Source organism: Antechinus flavipes, chromosome 2 (assembly GCF_016432865.1).
Source record: "Antechinus flavipes isolate AdamAnt ecotype Samford, QLD, Australia chromosome 2, AdamAnt_v2, whole genome shotgun sequence".
Classification (NCBI taxonomy): domain Eukaryota; kingdom Metazoa; phylum Chordata; class Mammalia; order Dasyuromorphia; family Dasyuridae; genus Antechinus; species Antechinus flavipes.
The window spans coordinates 147,908,556-147,929,340 of NC_067399.1; the positions used below are offsets into that span (position 1 = coordinate 147,908,556).

The 20,785-nt window shown below is 36.7% G+C and overlaps 2 protein-coding genes across 2 annotated transcripts in view; both read right to left on the minus strand.

The window, feature by feature from the left end:
• ZNF892 (zinc finger protein 892) overlaps nucleotides 1-5,247 on the minus strand; it is a 34,014-nt gene extending 28,767 nt beyond the window's left edge. The window contains exon 1 of the mRNA XM_051975781.1: nucleotides 1,290-5,247. The gene's annotated coding sequence lies outside the window, so the exon portion shown is untranslated. The remainder of the gene's footprint in view (nucleotides 1-1,289) is intronic.
• Nucleotides 5,248-6,347: 1,100 nt separating this feature from the next.
• Nucleotides 6,348-20,785, minus strand: part of LOC127546503 (zinc finger and BTB domain-containing protein 4-like) — a 54,064-nt gene continuing 39,626 nt past the window's right edge. The window contains exons 9-11 of the mRNA XM_051973581.1: nucleotides 13,884-14,010; nucleotides 9,317-9,430; nucleotides 6,348-7,247 (exon numbers count right to left, since the gene is read on the minus strand). Coding sequence (XP_051829541.1) covers nucleotides 6,487-7,247; nucleotides 9,317-9,430; nucleotides 13,884-14,010 — 1,002 coding nt within the window. The 3' untranslated portion in view covers nucleotides 6,348-6,486. The remainder of the gene's footprint in view (nucleotides 7,248-9,316; nucleotides 9,431-13,883; nucleotides 14,011-20,785) is intronic.

Consider the following 20,785-nt stretch of genomic DNA (forward strand, 5'->3'; position numbering starts at 1 on the left):
CTTTATTTCCAGCCCCTCCCAGGCTTTGATTCACAAATCCTAGTCAAAAGCACCCCTTTGAATTTCAAGAGGAGATCCGGGCTTGTCCCAGCCCCCAACGGATCTGAGCCAATTTGGGCTCTCCCAGCCCACGCTGGTTCTGATCTGCTCCGGTTGTCCCAGCCCCCATTCAGATGATCTGCTCGGGTTTCCCAACCTCCACCAAGACAAGCAATATAATGAGCTTCCATCAACTAAGGTCTTTGCAGATAGAGTGTGGCAGCTCCCTTTACTGGCAGGACCTTCTGCCCACTGAGAACTACATTTTCAGTGCAAAACTCCATTTTCCATAGATCTGCCCACAGGAATAATCTTTTCCAGTGCCAAACTCTCTTTATCTTCACCTATTTCCCTAACCAGACTTTATGCTTCCAATCCCCATAATAAACCTCTTTTATCAATCTATTACAGAAATCTGTAAAGATTTCTTTACAGAGAACCTCTTCGCTGCCAGAAGGGAGTCCCCAAAACTCCCTGCCCTTGCACCGAATCTCAAGGGGCTGCAGGGGAGCCAAATCTCTCCATTGGTTCCCTGAACCCCGAACCTGACACTAGACCTTATCGTTTAACTCCCTGACCACCAGAAACCCTCATTTCTAAACCTCATCACAAAGTCGTAGGATCTAAATACGTGTCTAACAAGTATAATAACAGGTAACATTTATACAAAGCTTACTATGCACCAAGAGATAAGTGCAACTCTGATCCCCATTTAACAGACTGAAAAAACTGTGACAGACCGCGGTAAGCGACTTGCCCAGGGTTACACAGCTAGTGATTAGCCTGAATTTGAACTCAGGTCTTCCTGACTCCAGACTCCACTGAACCACCTTGCCGCCCAGTCTAGTTGATTCTAAACTTATTACTCTTTCTCTTTCCACCTGGGTCATTAAATTCCCAGACCGGCCCCGGGAGTCGCGGGGGCGGTCGAACTAATTCAAATCCAGCCACACAACTTCGTACAAGAGCACACTAAACAGTTCCGCCCTAAGACAATCACATAACACATGCGCAAGCACATGCCAGGAACGAGGGAGGTGCATAGCGCGTGCGCACATCCTCACGCTCAGCCCCTCCCCCAAGCACTAAATCAGAAGCCAAAGGCTCCAGTTAAAGCTCCAGAGATTAAGCTCTGGTTCACCAGTACAAGGGGAAACCAGGAGCTTCCTCCTCCAATCTCTGTCCCTTTCTTTCTCCTCCCCCATTTCGAGGACACATACCCTCTCTCACACTCTCCGGATTTAACTCACCTCCCACGCGGGAGCCGGACCAGACTAACAAAAGGACCTACGTGAGACCGGAAACGGAATTGCCTTTGGCTCTAAGGACCCCCTTTCACACACACACTCCCCCTTATCTGCCCGAACTACAATTCCCAGAATCCTTCGGCTGAGTTACTTCCAGTTCCCATCTTCCCATTTCCCACAAAGACCCAGCGATGCGAAATTGGGAAGGATTTCTATGTTCGGTTGCTCCTTCGCGTTAAGTCTAATGCCTCTGCCTTCCCCGGCCCCAGGACCCGTTCGGAACTTTTACTCGGATCATAGGAACTGCTCTTGCGCAGCTGCGACCCAACAAGTAAAGATGCGGCGCTGGAGGTGAGCGACGGTTACCATGGAAACCAACTCAGCATTCTGTCCGTGAAACTTTTTTTTCCCGGCTCCTCGGGAAGAGTGGCCTGGGGCAAAAGTGAATTGTAGTCTCTTCCTTTTACCTGTTTGTTGTTTGTACCTAGCGGCTAAAGAGATGGGAATCCCACCTAAATCTTCTAAAGCTAATCTGGAGTTTTAACCTCTCAAATGACCTCATGAAAAATGGGGACAATAAACCTATCATCCAGCATCTATGAATCGCCTACCAAGTCCAAGGCATTTGGGGATATAAGAAATCTGGTTTCAAGAAACGTAAGTAATAGAGGGTAATTTGGCGTGAAAAAAAGTGTCAAAAATACGCATAAGCTTTGATCTATGTAGGCATTTAAGTCAATATCAGTAACATCAGGGAGCTGGATTCAACGAACTCTGTTGTCATTTCCTTTGGTTTTTTCCTTTCTTTTCATCAAGAAAAGGCAGGAGAGAAAATTTAAGTCTGTTTGGCCAACCCAATAAGGTGTGTTACAACCTCTCTTTTACCACAGCTCTAAAATCTGTTCTTTGACTTCTCCATTTTCTTGGCACATCAGCAGGATCCTCTCATGAAAGACCTCTCCTTATGTTGTGGTTAATTTTCTGTCACTAAACATCTGCCAAATCGGGTATGATATACACTATAGACTTAAATCACGATATTCATAGTTGTTTGGTTCCTTTAGAGCATGGCTATTACATCTCTACCTGAGGAGTTTGGAGTGTAACCCTGAGGAGGTGGGAAGTAGTCTCTGATACTATTTGTCATGAGCCCCCATCTTCCACAGCCCAATTCTGAATGAAAAGAAACAACTTCCCAATATCAATCAACATCACTTAGCTTTTATAAAGGGATATTTACTGTGAAAGTATAGCAATGACCAAATACAAACTCACAGCTGGGATCACACTCTGTCCCTGGGGAGAATAGACACGGAAGTAATTCCTACAAAACATCCCCACCTCCCAGGGATAGGAGGGTAGGCTTAGAACAGCTCTGAAAATCCTTTTCTCCCTCCACAGATTTTCTTCCAGATTCATCTTTGGGTATGGAATAACCATTTGTTCTCTTGCTGGCAGGACACAGTGTCATAGCTACCTGGTTGATTCCACTACTGGGATGGGCCAAGTGGGTCAATCCTCAGAGCTGACTCTTATAGTCCAGTTTTTGGACTTCTGGTAGTTTTTCTGATTTTTCAAACTTCCTGTTGTCATAATCCTCTGTAATCTGAGCTTCAGCAGCCTAGCATGGAATCCTTGCTTCATTTTTACCATAGCCCAAACTCCTTGTTCAGTGGTGATCCTCTCCAGTACTGAAACTGGGAACAAACAATACACACCAGAAACAGTACTAGACCTTTTTCTCAAAACTGGGATAAAAGAAAGACAAGAAAAAGGGAAGTTCTTCCCCTCTCAGTTCATTGCACCCACATTGGACCAGAAGATAGGAATCAACAACAACAACAACAACAAAAAAAAAAAGATGGCAGAAAAGAGTGAATGGCTCAGTCTTACCAGTTTTTAAGATTTAAGCTGTCTATCGGATGAGGCCACCCCCATCCTTATGGTAGGGAACATAGCAAGCTCTCTGTTAAGTAGTCTGACAAAAGAAAAGGAGAAATCCTCCAAAGGAATAATATTTTCTTCAATGTTCAAAGTGGTTTTTTACCTATCATACTATCATACTAAATCTATTATGTGGTAGATTAGTGATAGAGGTGAATAAAGACCCCAGTTACGTCACAGGGAAGAGCATTTAATTAATGGAAGAGAGGGCTAGAATTACTGTCCATGCTACTCCAGGAGGCAAGCAGAAAAGCTCATTGACAGGATTTATTATTCTTAAGTGAGCCTTTACTGCTTTGAGTTTTTGTTGAATTCCTTGCACTGACAAAAATTATCAAGATCCCACAGTTATTATATTCAATAAGAAGGCTGAGCTATAGATGTCAACCGCCAGATTATTTTTATCCTATGAAAGTATCTACTTGTAGCCCACTTCTTTACAGGTTCATTAGGAACTACTCACCCTATGGCAGCAAGTTCCTGAGGAACATTTACCTGCCTTGTTATAGCTAGTTCATAAAGAACTTGCCTCCTTCCCCATTGGCATCTTTCCCCTTGTTAATGGCTAACACTTCTTTTTGGAAATTAGCTGCCAGCAGTGTAATAAAATCTTTGCCTCTTAATTTGAAAATGTTCTAAACCTACAAATTCCTTTGAGACATCTTGCAATGTCTACTATGTTTTTGGAGTTACTCTCTAAACCCAACATTAATGTTTTGCGACTTACCACCTCCTGCTGTAGTGTAAGCTCAATGACAAAAGGAACCATATCTTAAATTGCATTTGTTGGTTCTGATAAAGGCCTCATTTCTAAAATATATAATTGACTCAAATTTATAAGAATTCAAGTATTCACCAATTGATAAATGGTCAAAGGATATGAACAGACAATTTTCAGATGAAGAAATTGAAACTCATTCTAGTCATATGAAAAGGTGCTTCAAATCATTATTGATCAGAGAAATGCAAATTAAGACAACTCTGAGATACCACTACACATCTATCAGATTGGCTAAGATGACAGGCAACAATAATGATGAATGTTGCAGGGAATGTGAGAAAACTGGAACACTGATACATTGTTGGTGGAATTGTGAATGGATCCAACCATTCTGGAGAGCAGTTTAGAACTATGCTCAAAAAGTTATCAAACTGTGCACACCCTCTGACTCAGCAGTGTTACTACTGGGTTTGTATTCCAAAGAGATCTTAAAGAGGGGAAAGGGACCTGCATGTGCAAAAATGTTTGTGGCAAGAAACCGGAAACTGAGTGGATGCCCATCAGTTGGAGAATGGCTGAATAAATGATGGTATATGAATGTTATGGAATATTATTGTTCTGTAAGAAAGGACCAGCAGGATGATTTCAGAGAGGCCTGGAGAGATTTACATGAACTAATGCTAAGTGAAATGAGCAGAACCAGGAGATCATTATACACAGCAACAAGACTATGTGATGATTGTGGCTCTCTTAAACAATGAGATGATTCAAACCAGTTCCAATTGTTCAGTGATGAAGAGAGCCATCTATACCCAGAGAGAGGACTGTGGGAACTGAGTGTGGACCACAACATAGCATTTTTTTTTCTGAGACAATTGGGGTTAATTGCCCAGGATTACCTAGCTAGGAAGTGTTAAGTATCTGAGGTCAGATTTGACCTCAGGTCCTCCTGACTTCAGGGCTAGTACTCTATCCACTACAACATAGCATTTTCATTCTTTCTGTTGTTTGCTTGCATTTTGTTTTCTTTCTCAAGTCTTCTTTTCCTTCTTGATCTGATTTTTCTTGTGCAGCAAGATAACTGTATAAATATGTATACATATATTGGATTTAACATATACTTTAAATTATTTAACATATATTGGACTACCTACCATCTAGGGAAGGGGGTGGAAGGAAGGAGGGGAAAATTTGGAACAGGTTTTGCAAGGCTCAATGTTGAAAAATTACCCATGCATATGTTTTGTAAATAAAAAGCTTTAAATAAATAAATGAAAAATTTTAAAAGAATTTCATTTGTTATCTTTTTTGGAAACTAACAATGTTTTGTTTAATAAATGGTTGGTGAATGGGTAAATCAATGAACCTAGATATAAGCAACCATAAAAGCAATCAATATCAGCAAAGTTCTTATTAAGCATCTACTCTGTGTTAGGCAATGTAATATTAAGACAAATACATGCCCTCAAGGAGCTCACATTTTATCAGAAAGACACGTTAAAAAGTGTATGAAGACTTTATATAAGTTAAATTTCAGATTGAAACAAAACTAAAAAATTGGGTACTACCAAAGCACTATCCTACAATAAACTTCAGTTGTTTATAGTCCTACTCTATCTCCAGGCTGTTTATCCTTCTGGGAAAGAATGTGCCAGTTTTAGGTTTTTTTTTTTTTTTTTTTTTGGGGGGGGTGGTTTTGGAGTTTTTTTGGTAAATGTTTCATATTCGTTGTTCTTTCCATGCTATTTGAGTAAAAGAAGTTTCTAAAACCTTAAAGGTTTCTCAGCTATAAAAAAATGATGATGAAGAAATCAGAGAGGCAATGCAAAGACAGGGAAAAAACAAAGCAAAGTAGCAGGAAAAAATAGAAACACACACACACACACACATATATATATATAATATATATATATATATATATATATATACATATATATATATATATATATATATATATATATATATAAATGTGTATACACACACACATATAATGACACCAAAATAGAAAAAAAACACTGAATACTATATTAATTACAATGACCAAACATGTCCCTGAAGAAGAGTTAAGAAAATCTTATTTGCACCGCCAAACACTATCTTTGCAGAGGTTGGGGATGATGGATGTAATTTACCTGTCTGTCATCAGGCTTAGTTGGTTAATTTTGCCCAAACTAACTTTTTCTCTTTATACTTTGTTACAAGAGAGGAGGGAGGTATATATATGTGTGTGTATATATATATATATATATATATATATATATATATATATATATACATATATATATATATGTATTCAGAAATGAAGATTGTATAAAAACAATAGATGTTAATAAAATTTAAAATATGGGGGGAGTTTGGTAGCAAAAAAGAAATTGAATAGTAATCATAGAGAGGCAGCAGTTCAAACAATAGATTTAATATAGGAAATCTTTTAAAAAACTTTATGAAATGTCTGGTTCCAACTTGATTGTTAGGAATTTAACAAAGTGGCAGCCTTTGACTAAAGATTTCCCCAAATTCGTTATATCTCCCCATTTATTCACCAGCATGACGTCGCTGATGTTGGATGATAGATGACTTGCTACTGAAGACATTCCCACACACACTACATTCATAGGGCTTCTCTCCAGTATGGATTCTCTGATGTCGTGTAAGACATGAGCCATCAAAGAAGTATTTTTCACATTCATTACATTGGTAGGGCTTTTCTCCAGTATGAGTCCTCTGATGTCGAGTAAGGGTTGACAGACCAAAAAAGGCTTTACCACATTTATTACATTCATAGGGATTGTCTCCAGTATGAGTTTTTTGATGTTGAATAAGGGAAGAACGGATGAAGAAGGCTTTCCCACATTTGTGACATTCATGGGGTTTCTCTCCAGTATGAATTATATGATATCTAATAAGGGCTGAGTGATGACTGGAAGTTTTTCCACACTCATTGCATACATAAGGTTTCTCTCCTATATGAATTATATGATGACGAACAAGGGCTGAATGGTGACTGAAAGTTTTGCCACAATCATTGCATGCATGGACTCTCCCTCTCTTGGAAGTTTTCTTGCGAGTCATAGTAACTTGTCCTTTCTCTTGGGAGAAAGTTTTTTTCCAAGTTTCCCCTGAAGTGTCTCCCCTTTGCCTCTCCCTTCTACTCTCAGGTACACGAATTCCTCCAAATACAAGCTCCACTGGAATGTCCCCACTGGTTTTTCCCATTAATATCTCTGGTGATTCTACTTCTTCATACCTGTTGTGTTTTAGAGTTGAATCCTGAGTCTCAGGCCTATTTTCCCAATCTAAAACAGAGAAAACATAAACATAAAGTGTTCCCTATTAACCCATGCTTACTGGATTAGATTATGTAAGAAGAATGGAAACTGCTATATTAAAGAATACTAAAGATAAAAATGATGCTAATTATATATCTCTGGCATTGGCAGGCTCTGCAATTTTGGGAAAGGAAAGAAAATAGGAAACAGGATGCATTGGTATACATACAAACATAGAGAATTTATCCTACAGAAGAAAGCAATATAACCAGAGGAAGTTTTTTAAATGGTTAGAGAATACCTTGTAACTTAGGAAAAGAACTTCTGGTAAATTTTTTTAAAAAGTAGCCCCTTCAAAGAGCAAGAATTCCTAATTAGGAAAGGATTTCATGAAGATAGAGGCAAAAGAATCAAATGTAAGGGGATAATGGCATCCCCTCCTCCCTAAAAAAGGAAAAAGAAACTCCCAGTGGGCCCAAAGCAATAATAATTTCAGCATGCCTTCCAGCCTCTGAGAGCTTCCCAAAAGAATTGCTGAGTTGTTATGAAGAGGGTTGTAGTCCCTTTAAGAAACTAGTCCTTCACTGATACATTGTTGGTGGAATTGTGAACACATCCAGCCATTCTGGAGAGCAATTTAGAACTATGCTCAAAAAGTTATCAAACTGTGCATACCCTTTGATCCAGCAGTGTTTCTACTGGGATTATATCCCAAAGAGATACTAAAGAAGGGAAAGGGACCTGTATGGGCCAAAATGTTTGTGGCAGCCCTGTTTGTAGTGGCTAGAAGCTGGAAAATGAGTGGATGCCCATCAATTGGAGAATGGTTGAGTAAATTGTGGTATATGAACATTATGGAATATTATTGTTCTGTAAGGAATGACCAGCAGGATGAATACAGAGAGGACTGGCGAGACTTACATGCACTGATGCTAAGTGAAATGAGCAGAACCAGGAGATCATTATATACCTCAACAATGATACTGTTTGAGGATGTATTCTGATGGAAGTGGATCTCTTCGATAAAGAGAGCTAATTCAGTTTCAATTGATCAAAGATGGGCAGAAGCAGCTACAACCCAAAGAAAGAACACTGGGAGATGAATATAAACTGCTTGCATTCTTGTTTTTCTTCCCGGATTATTTATACCTTCTGAATTCAATTCTCCCTGTGCAACAAGAAAACTGTTCGGTTCTGCACACATATATTGTATCTAGGATATACTGTAACCTATTCAACATGTAAAGGATTGCTTGCCATCTGGGGGAGGGGGTGAAGGGAGGGAGGGGAAAAATCGGAACAGAAGTGAATGCAAGGGATAATGTTGTAAAAAATTAACCTGGCATGAGTTCTATCAATAAAAAGTTATTTAAAAAAAAAGAAAGAAAGAAACTAGTCCTTTCAAATTGATTTATTCCTTTCTGATTCCCAACCCTCCTAGCTGATACAGTATCAATTTAAGAAGCTAGGATCTTTGATTCACAAATCCTAGCCAAAAGCACTCCTTTGAATTCCAATAGGAGATCCCAGGCTCTTCCATCCCTCATAGATCTGAGCCAACTTGGGCTGTCCCAGACTCCATTCTAATGATCTGCTCAGGTTTCCCAACCCCCACCAAGCAAATTCTAGCCCTCGCTGAAACCCATTGAGGAGCCAACTTGGGACTCCACCCATGAGCCCCTTTAGCTAACTCATTATAAAAGAGCCAAACTAAAACCCTCTCTTTGCAGAGGTTCCAAACATGCCAGCCAAGGATCTCTGCCCATTGGAAAACTGTTTCCAGTGCCCTCTTCTCTTTACCCACACCTATGTCCTTAACTAGACTTTAACCTTACTTCCAATCCCCATAATAAACCTCTTTCATCAATCTAGGTTTTCGAGTCTGTAAATTCCTTTACAGGGGACTCTTGCACCGCTATTAGACCTCATTTAACTCCCAATCCTTGTGCCTAATCCAAAGAGGTTTCAGGGGAGCTCTATTTGACTCCCTGTACCCTGAACCTGCCACTAGATCTCATTTGGACTTGGGTACCTCAAATCTAGATCTCATCAGTTACTTCTAGTGAATCTCATTTGCCAGGTTTTCTTTAACTTACCAGTAGAGGTATGTGGTGGGATCGATCTCTCTGCAGTTCTCTTTAGATTCACTATCCATGATTCTTCCCCTCTTTCCAACTGGAGAATCACATCAGGTTTAGAAATGGAAAGACCTAATCAACAAATGAAATGTAGCTGTTTTTGCTGGGGATATTCAGCTGTTTCACAGCTCAGTCCTACCCCTTAGGCAAATAGGTAGAACAATAGAATACTGGGCCTGGAGCCAGGAAAATCTGAGTTCAAATCCAATTTCATACACTTACCAGCGGTGTGATCCAGAGCAAGTCATTTAACTTCAGTCTACCTAAGTTTTTTTCATCAAAAAAGGGATATTATAATAACATCTCACAATTATGAAGATAAAATAAAATATTTAGAAAGTGCTTAGCATAATGCCTGCCACAAAGTAACTTAATAAAGGCTTGTTCCCTCCCTTAGTCTATAGAAAAATAAAAAAGGATATAAAGCTCAGAAGGAGGTACAGAGATCTCTAAAGAAGAATTAGGCTATGTTACCAGTAAGTAGCAGGTTCATTGGGATTCATTTATGATTTCAATGATAGACAACTGGAAATTGCAGAAGCATAAAACTATCTGAACTTAAGCTTTAAGTGAGAATCCCAACTTGGGAAAGCAGAGAATGAGAATGTACAGTCTCAGGAAAAGAGCAATGAAGCTGCCTATTTTCAACTCTATAATTGAAGACCTTTCACCTAGAAATGGGAAGAATAAACAAACACCTGCATTGAGGCATAGTAGAGTTTGGGAATTCTCATCCCAAAGCCAAAAAACTGAACAATATATTAGAAACAATACTCTAAACCTCAAAAAGAATGCAGTAAATAAAAAGACTCAGGATAAGTGAAACAATTTTCACTTTCAATACATTTCTGAAGAAAAGAGTATGAAAACTCCATGTGAATTCACAGACTAATACAGAAGCAAGAACAAACGTTTATACTCTAAGGTTAGTCCTACTTCTCCCTTCAGAGTCCTGGTTGGTCGGAGCTCTTCTAGGTTACACTTCCTTATATATCATCTACATGTACTCCTTACTATGTCCCCCCTCTCAGATCATACAGATCATGTTAATGAACACTAAGCTCCTCTTGCAGAGGAAATGTTAATATTAATGAGTAATTAATTGTGTTTAAGAACACAGTGACCAAAATTTGAATGGGGCAGGGTGAGGTTTTGAATGTCTGTCATATCTTGTGGTCTTTGAATTATTCATGATCCACTTCAAACGGCATGTCCAGTTGATGAATGTGGAGCAATAAAAACTCATCAGTTATCTGCCTCTTACAAAATCCTCATCCTGACTTTTTGTTTGAATAAATTATTTTGTAACTACAAGCATTACTGCTGGCCAAGATAGCTGACCACTGTTTGACTTCCCCTTCCAATTTCTTAGCTTTGAAGCTAAGTTAGAACATCTGTGGAAACAGAACGTTGTTTTCCCACCATTCCTCACAATCAGAAATATTACACAGTTAGAAATGAATAAGTAAATTGAGGAAGAAAATATGTACCAATGGAGATGTGGTCAAACCATTTAATATATCTCTTTAATAAACTTGTTTAAAATTAAAAATTACGGTTTAATTTGGAATTAAAATGAAAGGGGTACATTGTCATAGAATCATAGTACTGTACAGGTGGCTGGGAACCTTAGAGATTGATTTAGGCTAGTACAGTTGGAAAAAGAATTATAGAATAAAAACTTGGGCTGGAAGCAACTTAAGAGCGGTACACAGTTTCCAAAGTGTTATCCAATTTATTCTTTCTATTCAGTTATGAGCCCAGTTTACTGTCAATCTGCAACACTTATCCAAAACAGATGGTTTCCCAAAAGTCTTAGTGTAATTTTAAACTACAAAAGCTATTAAATTTATATATAATGTGTGTAGGGGTGTGTGTGTGTGTGTGTGTGTGTGTGTGTGTGTGTGTGTGTAAAACCAATAGACTTATGCAATGAGCCACCCATGCAACTATTTGTCAAAATTTGGGTAATACATATTTTTCATCTTGGTTTTTTTTCCGTACAGATGGCTAGTGATGTTTTAAGTGACTGTGTATTTCTGCGAACAATCTTTAAGACCATCAAATTCAGCTCTCTTATTTTACAGATGAAAAAACTGAGATATAAGTTTAAAAGTATCTTGTTGAGTTATCATGTCTTCCTGAAGTCTTCTCTTCTCCAAGTTAAACATCTGCATTTCCTTCATTCCTCATATAGCATGATTTGAAGACTCTTTACCATCCTGGTAATATCCAGTTTAACAACTGTATTAAAATGTGGCAATCAGAACTGAATATAACATTCCAGATTTGTTTCACTCAGAGTAGAGGACAGATAACCACCTCACTAGTCCTAAACACAATGCCTCTCTTAATTCAATTTAAGATTAAGAGTTTGACGTTTTTTTTAGTATGTATTTGGCTTTTGTTGTTGTTGTTGTTCTGTTTTTTGTTTTATTTTGGTTTTTTGCTGCTATATCAGTATTGATGCAGATTAAGCCTACAATCTATTAAAATTCTTAGATCTTTTTAAAACAAACTGATAATTAGCCATGAGTTTTCCATCCTGTGATTATGTGATTGATTTTTTAGAAATCATATAAGTCTTTATGCCTATATACTCAACTCTGCTTCACAGTGGTTTTGTGATCTTATCAATGTGGGTATTCCCTTCAAAAAAGAGAATTGCAACCTATCTCTGCCTGTTTATCTTATATGACTCTTGTCCATATCTTTCTATAAGTTCAACACAAGGTGTCCATCCATCATGATAGAGCCTTTTTTTTTGCTTTCTTTTGACACTGAGGGTACCATGAAACACATGGGTTATCTTTGTTTATTCTTTGCTTTTGCCACTGACTAATCTATCCTTTTTACAATATATTTCTTTGATTAAATATTTTATTTTGCTTTTCTTTCATAATTGCTTTTTCAAACATTTATTGTATATGGTGATCCAAGACAATTCTAATAGAAATAGGATGGGAAATGTCATCCATATCCAGAGGGAAAGCTATGGAGACTGAATGTAGACGCTTTTTCTTTCTTGTGTTTTTTTCAATTTTGTTCTGATTTTCTTTCACAACATGACAAAAATGGAAATATGTTTAAAATGATTGTACATGTATAGCCTATATTAGATTGCTTGCTGTCTTGAGGAGAAGAGGATAAGAGAAGGGGAAAAAATTTGAACCTCAAAATCTTACAAAAATGAATGTTGAAAACTATCTTTACATATAATTGGAAAAATCAAATACTATTAAGAAAAAAGTAAAATAATTCAAATAAACATTTATTGCAATGTACATACATATACTATGTATCTCCCAATGTTGATTAGATGATACTTATCTGTGTTAAAAACTGATCCATCAAAATGGCTTTTTTGGGGGTTAGCCTTTATGAATCCTCCCAACTGTATTGTTATCTTGTTCAAAAGTGATGAAAGATTTTGTCAAATGCTGTGCTAATTGAACTATATCTACCTTACTCCCCTGATCTTATATATCTACTAAAAAAGAAAATGAAGTTAGTTTGAAATGATTTGTTTCTGGATGAAAATGGGGACATGGCCCTCAAAAGACAAGCTCAGTTTAGCAAATGTAGATTTGGTGGTCACCTGCATAAATAGGACAGTGGAATCTATAGGAAAAAATTAGCTGGCCAAGGAAACAGTATAAAAGGAGAAGAAAAGAGGATCAAGAATAACATTAGAGAAATATCTGCATTAAGGGAAAAGATAAGGAGATTTCAGGGTAGGTAGAAAGGTAGAAGAAGACCAAGCAAATGTGGTATCCCTGAAATATCTTCCAATTATCACCTATGCATGTAATTATTTACAAGTAGAATATCAACTTTTCTTTCAATCTTTATATCCCCAGTCCCACACACATAAAGATACTTAATAACTACTTATTGGATGTGTCTGAAAGCTGCAGAAGACAGTATTCAAAAAGAATGAGGAATCTTAAAGACTGCAGAGGGCAGAGAAAGCTAATAAAGTTCTTGTTAGATGGTCTCTTTCTCTATGAAGCCTCTGAAACAGATTCCTCAATGTCCCTCAGTGACCCTCTTGATTGTTTTTTTTTTTTTCCTTTCTGTTTTTCATCTGAACTATGAAAAGGAGCTTATTTTCTTGATCAGACATTTTTGGATTCACTACTGGTTGTCTTTCCTTATTATCTACTGCTTATCTAGTCTTTCATTGATAAATGGATAAAAGTCTCTGCCCGGGGCCTATTCTGTTTTATTTATTTAACCTTGACACATGCTACAGTCTCAAGAAATCATTCCCTTTATCCAATCCTGACACAAACATCCTCTAATTTCAGTGCTGCACAAACATTGTAGTTTCAGAGTAACTCTGACAGGCTTCTGCTGTGTGACCATACTTAAGATATACAGTGACATTAAAGCATGGACGGGACCACAAAATTTAAAGGTAACTCTGGTTCTCTCTCTAGAAGTCTTCAAGATTACCCACTGAGGGAAGAGAAATATTTTCTAAAAACAGAGATTTTTAATCTCATGGCAAAGCCATCCTTACCCAGTGAGATTATGTTTCTGTAATTCTCCAATGTCACATCCCTGTACAAGTCCCTCTGAACAGAACTCAGTTGCCTCCATTCTTCCTCAGTGAAGTTCACAGCTACATCCTTGAATGTCACCAATTCCTAAAATACAAACATTCTTGTTCACTCATGGTCTTTTTCTCTCTGTGGCCTAGAGGAAAGAAGTAAAGATAAAAAGCACTGAGAGAAGCTTGTTTTTCAGAAAAAATACTAGCAGAACTAAAGATATGAATGTTTTTTGTTAAGACAAGTGACCTGAAGTAGACAGTTCTTGGTCTTATCTCTCTCTTATTATATTCATCAGCAGGTTCGGTTTTGAAGGAAAACAAAAATTAAACAAAGAATATTCCCTATTACAGGGCTTTTTTGAAAAATATATTGATAAATGCATTTCAATATAATTGTTTTTCTTTCTAATCTGATGTATTTTGTGTGATGTATTTAAAAACTACTCTGACAAGGATACAATGTTGAACAATTACACACAAAAAATTAAGAACTTGTGACCAAAAAGGAAGGAGATCTATTAGTACCAAATCCCAAATTAACTATAAAATAATAATTAATAAAATGATTTGGTATTGATAATTTGGTACAGTGATTATCAAAATGATTTGATAAAAATAAAAAATTGAGAGGCTGATAAGTTAACTAGATCAATTACTTAACAAGTAACATACTAACTTGATATCCACTAAACTTAAAGACTCAAATACTGAGGCAAAGATTCACTATATGCTAAAAACCTGTAGGGGAAGGTGGAAAGCACTTTGGCAGATTTACATCTCAAATTATATATCAAGATAAACTCCAAATGGATACATGATTTAAACAGAAAAGGTGACATCATAAAAAAATAAGAGGAGCTAGGAAAAAAATTACCTTTCATATCTATGGAAAGAAGAATCCATGACTAAACAAGCAATAGAGAATCACAGAAAATAAAATAAACAATTATAATTATATAAAATTTAAAAAATTTTGCACAAATAAAAATCTAATAATTACAATTAAAAGGGAAACAGATGGGAAAGATCATTGCAGTAAGTTTCTCTGAAAAAGATCTCATATCTAACATATATAAAGAATTGATTCAAATTTACGAGTCATTTTCTAATATATAAATGACCGTCACAAAGGATATGAATGCAGTTTTCAAAGGAAAACATCCAAGTTACTAATAATCTGAAAAAAATGCTTCAAATCATCAATAATTAGATACATACAAATTAAAACAACTCTGAAGTTCTGATATCCATTAGAATGGCAAAGATGACAAAAAAGAAAAGTAACAAATGTTGGAGGGTCTGTGGGAAACGAGTACATTAATGCATTGTTGGTGGAGCGGTGCATTTCTGAAGGCAATATTGCACTATGCCCACAAAGTAACTAATTTGAATATTCCCAATGACCTAATTATGCCACTGTTAGGTATACACTGCCAAAGAAATCAAGTAAAGAGGAAAAGTACCCATATATATATAAATACTTATAGTAGCTCTTTTCATAGTAGTCCCAAACTAGAAATTAAGGGGATGCTCACCTATTGATAAATGGCTAAAAACTGTGACATATGAACATAATGGATTATTATTTGCCATAAGAAATGATGAAATGGATGGTTTTAAAAGAAACTGGGAAGACCTCTATGACTTGATGCGGATTAAATTGAGGAAAACTGGGAAAACAATTTACACGATATTATAGGGGGGAAAATAATTGAAAGACTTAAGAATCCTGCTTAATGCAATATTTTTCAACCCTCTGAATTAGTGATTTATTATTGCATTAAGCATGGTTCTGAAATCTTTCAAGAGGTAAGAATCCTACCAAAGATGTGATGATCTTAAAATATAGAATAAGACAATTGTTTTTAGATATGGCCACTGTGGAAAATTTATTATGATGAACTACATGAAAAATAAAAAGAATTTAAAAAAATAAAAAGAATCCTTGACCCTAGAAAGTCCATCATCTATTAGAATAGAACTAATATTCTAGGTATGAGGAAGCAGAGCTTTGGTGATTAAAGCAACTGAACAAAGAAGTTGCAGGACAAAGAAAAAAAGACTCATTTAAAAAATGAGATGTCACGGAAGGATTTAAAAAAAAAAAAAAGAAAAATCTATTTTACAGGGAATTTGGCAATCAGGAACACAGCATCCATTCCCTGCTCTTCTATGCTTTCTTCTTGGGAAAAGAAAGAGTTCTGAGAAAGTATGGCTGAAAGAGGAAAAGGTACATAAGGAAGACTGATCTGATTTATGGCAAACTCAATGAGCCAGAAATTGTTTCATATCAATTAAACATGCACCTTCCATCTCAGTTATAAGAAAGGCAAATGCTTAGCAATCCTGTCTTCTCCCAGAATCAGAGGGGATAGCTATGGACATTGATGACTAGGACTGACTTTGTCTCTGTTTTCATAGCAAGTTACACAAGATAGCTCTGTTCCTGGAGTCAAAAATAGTTAAAATTCACATCTTTGTCCTCAACTTGAACATATAACTCCATAATGCAAAAGTAACTATGTGATGAAAGAAAATAATTCAGTGCCCTATCTTGCCTGCAAAAATGTATGAAGAATCCATTTTCTTATTTGGAAAAAGCAGATTCATGGATATAATAGTATTAGAAATACATCACGATACAGTGGAAGAAACATGAAACCTCTAGATGTCAGTGTCATCATCCATTAAATGGGGTTGGTAATGAAGTAATGAGTGAACTCATGAATATTAATTTCATTACTTCATAATAATCATTCCTATATACTCTGTACCATATCAGTTTCTAAAAGGGTAACATGGGGAAAACATGAGAAAGCATATGAAATATTAAAAATATATATACATGAGGTGGTCTTGGTTTTATTTAGCCCCATTCTCAGACATACAATTCTGGAAATTCATAAACCTTTTGAAAAATGCATTTTTTTGGATACAGGGAGATGAGAAATTATTTTCTACATCCACGTTCACTTTCCACATGAGTGAAAGATAGAAATCATCAGTCTCTGCTCAGCTTTAGATTAAACATTGTTAAATATTGCAAAACTGAAAGAAGAGGGAATGAGCTAGAGGACATGATAACGAGCCCTATGATGAAATCACAAACAAACTCAATGAATGAGGGCAGGGGACAGTAGCAACCAAGCCAATTTTCTTCTTTTCAGCTTATATTATATAAGCAATCTTCTTTGATAGAAGGAAAACAGCACAAAAAACAATACTGGAGCTATAGTTCCAGTTAAAAGTTCCACCATTTAACAAACTCTCATTTTCAATTCTTTGACTCTTGGTTTTTTCATTTGCAAAATGGAAATAATGACCACTTACCATTAACCCCCCTTTAAAAGGTTGTTGTGAGGGTAAATAAGTAAACTTATTATGTTTTCAACTTTCTCTCTGAGAAAGGTCAACCATTTACATTCTTTATCCTCTGCCCAATCTTTGATCACCTTTACTTACTTTTTCATGCATATGGGTCACACTATCCATAAGAAATTACTTCCTCACTGTTCTCTGACATGATACTTCCATTCAAATACTGATTTCCCTAGGCAGAATGGTCAGTGATATCTCCAACTCCAGGGACAATAGGATATTTTCCTTTTAGGGAATGTCAGGTCTCAACCATGAATGCCAAGGTTATTATTAGAGTTGTTTGAGCATCCTTCAAGTCTTTGCTTCCTCCTGGAATTGAAAGTACCTAAAGATCCAATGAGTACTTCTGGTCCTAAGATGAATTTTCGTTGCTAGATGAAGTATTTCTACTCAGGAATCCAATTTATACCTGTAAAATGTAAGCATTATAAATAGAATATTTCATAAATATCAATTAAATGAATTGCTTCTGCTTGCCCAGGTTAGACTCCTAATAGATTCTACCAAGATCAAATGAGAACAGATAGGGAGAAAGTCAGCATCAAGAAGCCATACAATATATTATTTGTGCTTTGGATTCCACAGAAATGAGGAAAATTAGATCAAATACAGTGATCATGAGAGAGAAGTGATGGGCTATTTTTAACCATAAGTAAAGCTGGTAGAATATAAGATGGGCAGCATAAAAATATGGAAACAAAGTGATGGTTTGAATACAGAATAAAGCAAGAAGAGTAGTGTGAGATGAGGCTGGGGCTGGGAAGGCAGTTTGGGTTAAAATTAGGACATCTCAAATTTCAAGGGGGCAATGTTTACAGTTGATCCTAAGACAATAGGGAGCCATCAAAGGTGTTTGAGCAGAAGAGTGACAGAGCTGATGATTTTTACCAGCTATGAAGAAGAGTGCAGAAGGAGAGAACCCTATTAGACTTAGCTCTACTTCAGAGACAGAAACATTTCTTTCCCCCTTCCTTTATTTTGGAACTTTTTTGTGGGAAGGATGAAAGTACTTATTAAAAAGAAACCTGATAAATTTTCATTTCCCTTGAGCAAACTTATCTTGGGGTAGATAGAGCTGATTAATTAAGGTGTTGAATAGGACTGACTGCAGTAACAGCCAGGTCATTTGGAGGAAGAGACACAGCCCTGTGAAATTTACTAACCTCCCCTTCTCTACACTCCCATCACCCATTCCTAAGGATAAGGTAGAAGTATCTACATCTGGCCTCCCATCTCTCTTGTTATAACTCTGACTACCTTGGATAAGAAGGAAGCCTAGTGAAGTGGAAATGGTACTGAACGTAAGAATCAAAAAATCTGAGTCTGAATTTTGGTCCTGCCATTTAAAATGGTGGATGTCTTTAAACTTCCCTTAGATTTCAAGAACATCTGAAATAAGGCAGGATTGTACTAGTCCCACTGTACTCTGCTCTGAATTGACCACATCTGACATTTTGCATCTAGGTCTGCAAACTGGGGCATTTCCAGAGAACAGAATGATGAAAGAGGGCACTGCTGTGCTACAAAATACTTGGCTAAGGGATGTAGGAACATACAGCCCAGAGAAAGGAGGACTTAACAGAAATGTGATGGTTAAGTTTGAAGGGCTTTCGTGAAGAACAAGATAGTGTTCCTAAGGGTAGAACCAGGGATAATGGGCAGAATTCAGTTCTGGCAAAACAGAAAGCTTAGAGGAAGTAAGCTTTTTATCACCAAAGGCATTCAAGTATTTGGACTACATTTGGAATATTTTTACTCTGTATACATATTTTTCATATACTTATTGTGAATATGTTGTTTCCCCCAGCAGAATTCCCCCTTGATAATAGGGGCTGTAAATTTGGTCTTGTACATCCAAGTGCCTATCTAGCAAGACCTCTATAAATGCTTGTTGATTGGCTAATTCTGTTCAGACCTGGATATCAAGTTTATTAAGAGATTTATTAAGTATTCAGAGGAAGGTAGTCATGATGAGCACTTGTCTGGCAAGCTTCCTGATAAGGAATAGGTTAAATTAGATGAGCTCTGAGGTTCTTTGTAAGTCTCAAATTCTATGATTTTAAGACTGTAGGAAACAAGAGGAAAGAGAGAAGGAACCAATGTGAAAAGTATTTTGGAAGTAAGATCAACAGAATTTGGTAACTGATTGAATGACAGATAAGAAAAGATCAAAGTAAATAAGATTTTAAACAGAGAAGACTGGGTGAACTGTAGTTTAACTGTTTTTTTTTTTTTTTTTAAAAGTGATATCAGAAGGAAAAGCAAAAATGGCAAAGTCAGCAGGGAAGATGGGGAAGCTACATTTTATAAATATTGGTTTGGGGTGCTAGAGGGCCATCCAAAAAGAGCTGGCTTGTAGGTAACTAGAAAATACAGGTCTGCAGCTTATGAGAGAGAGGAGGCTGGGATCTATAAATATTCCAGGGTCAGGTTCTACAGAGTAAGAATTGGCTAAAAGGCAAGATTTAGAAGAAAAGGGTCCCTACAGTAAATGGTTATCCCACCAAGTGCCTAATTTACAGCACTCAATTAGAGAAAAGAGTTGAATTAACATCATTCTAGGGAAAGTCAGGGGACACAGCTATTACTAATTCACATTTTTGTATGGATACAAAGGAGATCTCTTCTAGACAGGAAACCTGGCATAAAATCCTTGCTTAGTTACTGTGATTATGTGATCATGAGAAAATCCTTCAGGATTTCAATTTTTTCTCTTCTGTTAAATGGGGCAGTAGATAACATTAAGGTTCATTCTAGCTTCAAAATTCTAAGATTTATTATTCCCAAGAAAACTGGCAATACTGCTAATAAAAGATTTAGAAAGGAAACAAAAGCAAAGCATTTGTGGGAGGCCTGGAAGTAACTGAAAACTTTCCATTAATGAGTAACATTATACAACAAATGTTCACACTAGCAAGAGTATTACAAAGTAAAAGGCAAGTTGTTTGGCATCATTTGCTTTGGAAGAAAACAAGGATGATTTCAGTAAACTAGAAGATTTCAGTTCTATGTACTTTGTGTGGCTGTGAGGGTATGTAATGTCTTAAATAACAAAGACAGATTATTCTGTTAATTTCAAGGCTCATTTGGAGTCAGACACACAGGATAACAACTCCCTTTGAAAATGACAGACTTAAAAAAAAAAAAAAAAAACACTAGCAAACAGAAAGAATCAGACAAGGTTCAAGTACTCCCATCACCACTTACTAACTGTATGACGCTGGCAAGTCACTACCTTTCTAAACCCATTCCACATCTTTTTAAAAAAGGTATATTTGTGTCTGTCTCATAGGGTACTTGTGAACAAATTGCCTTGTGAACCAATGCTCCTTCAAAATGTGTTTTTAAATTGCTGGACTGAGGAGGGGCAGTAACAACCAAACAGGCACAGTACAGTTACCTTTTTCACTGATATTTAAAATAGTGTGTTTCTGAATTTATTAGATAGATGGGGAAAGGATTTCTGATTTTGTCCCCTCTTAACCATTCTA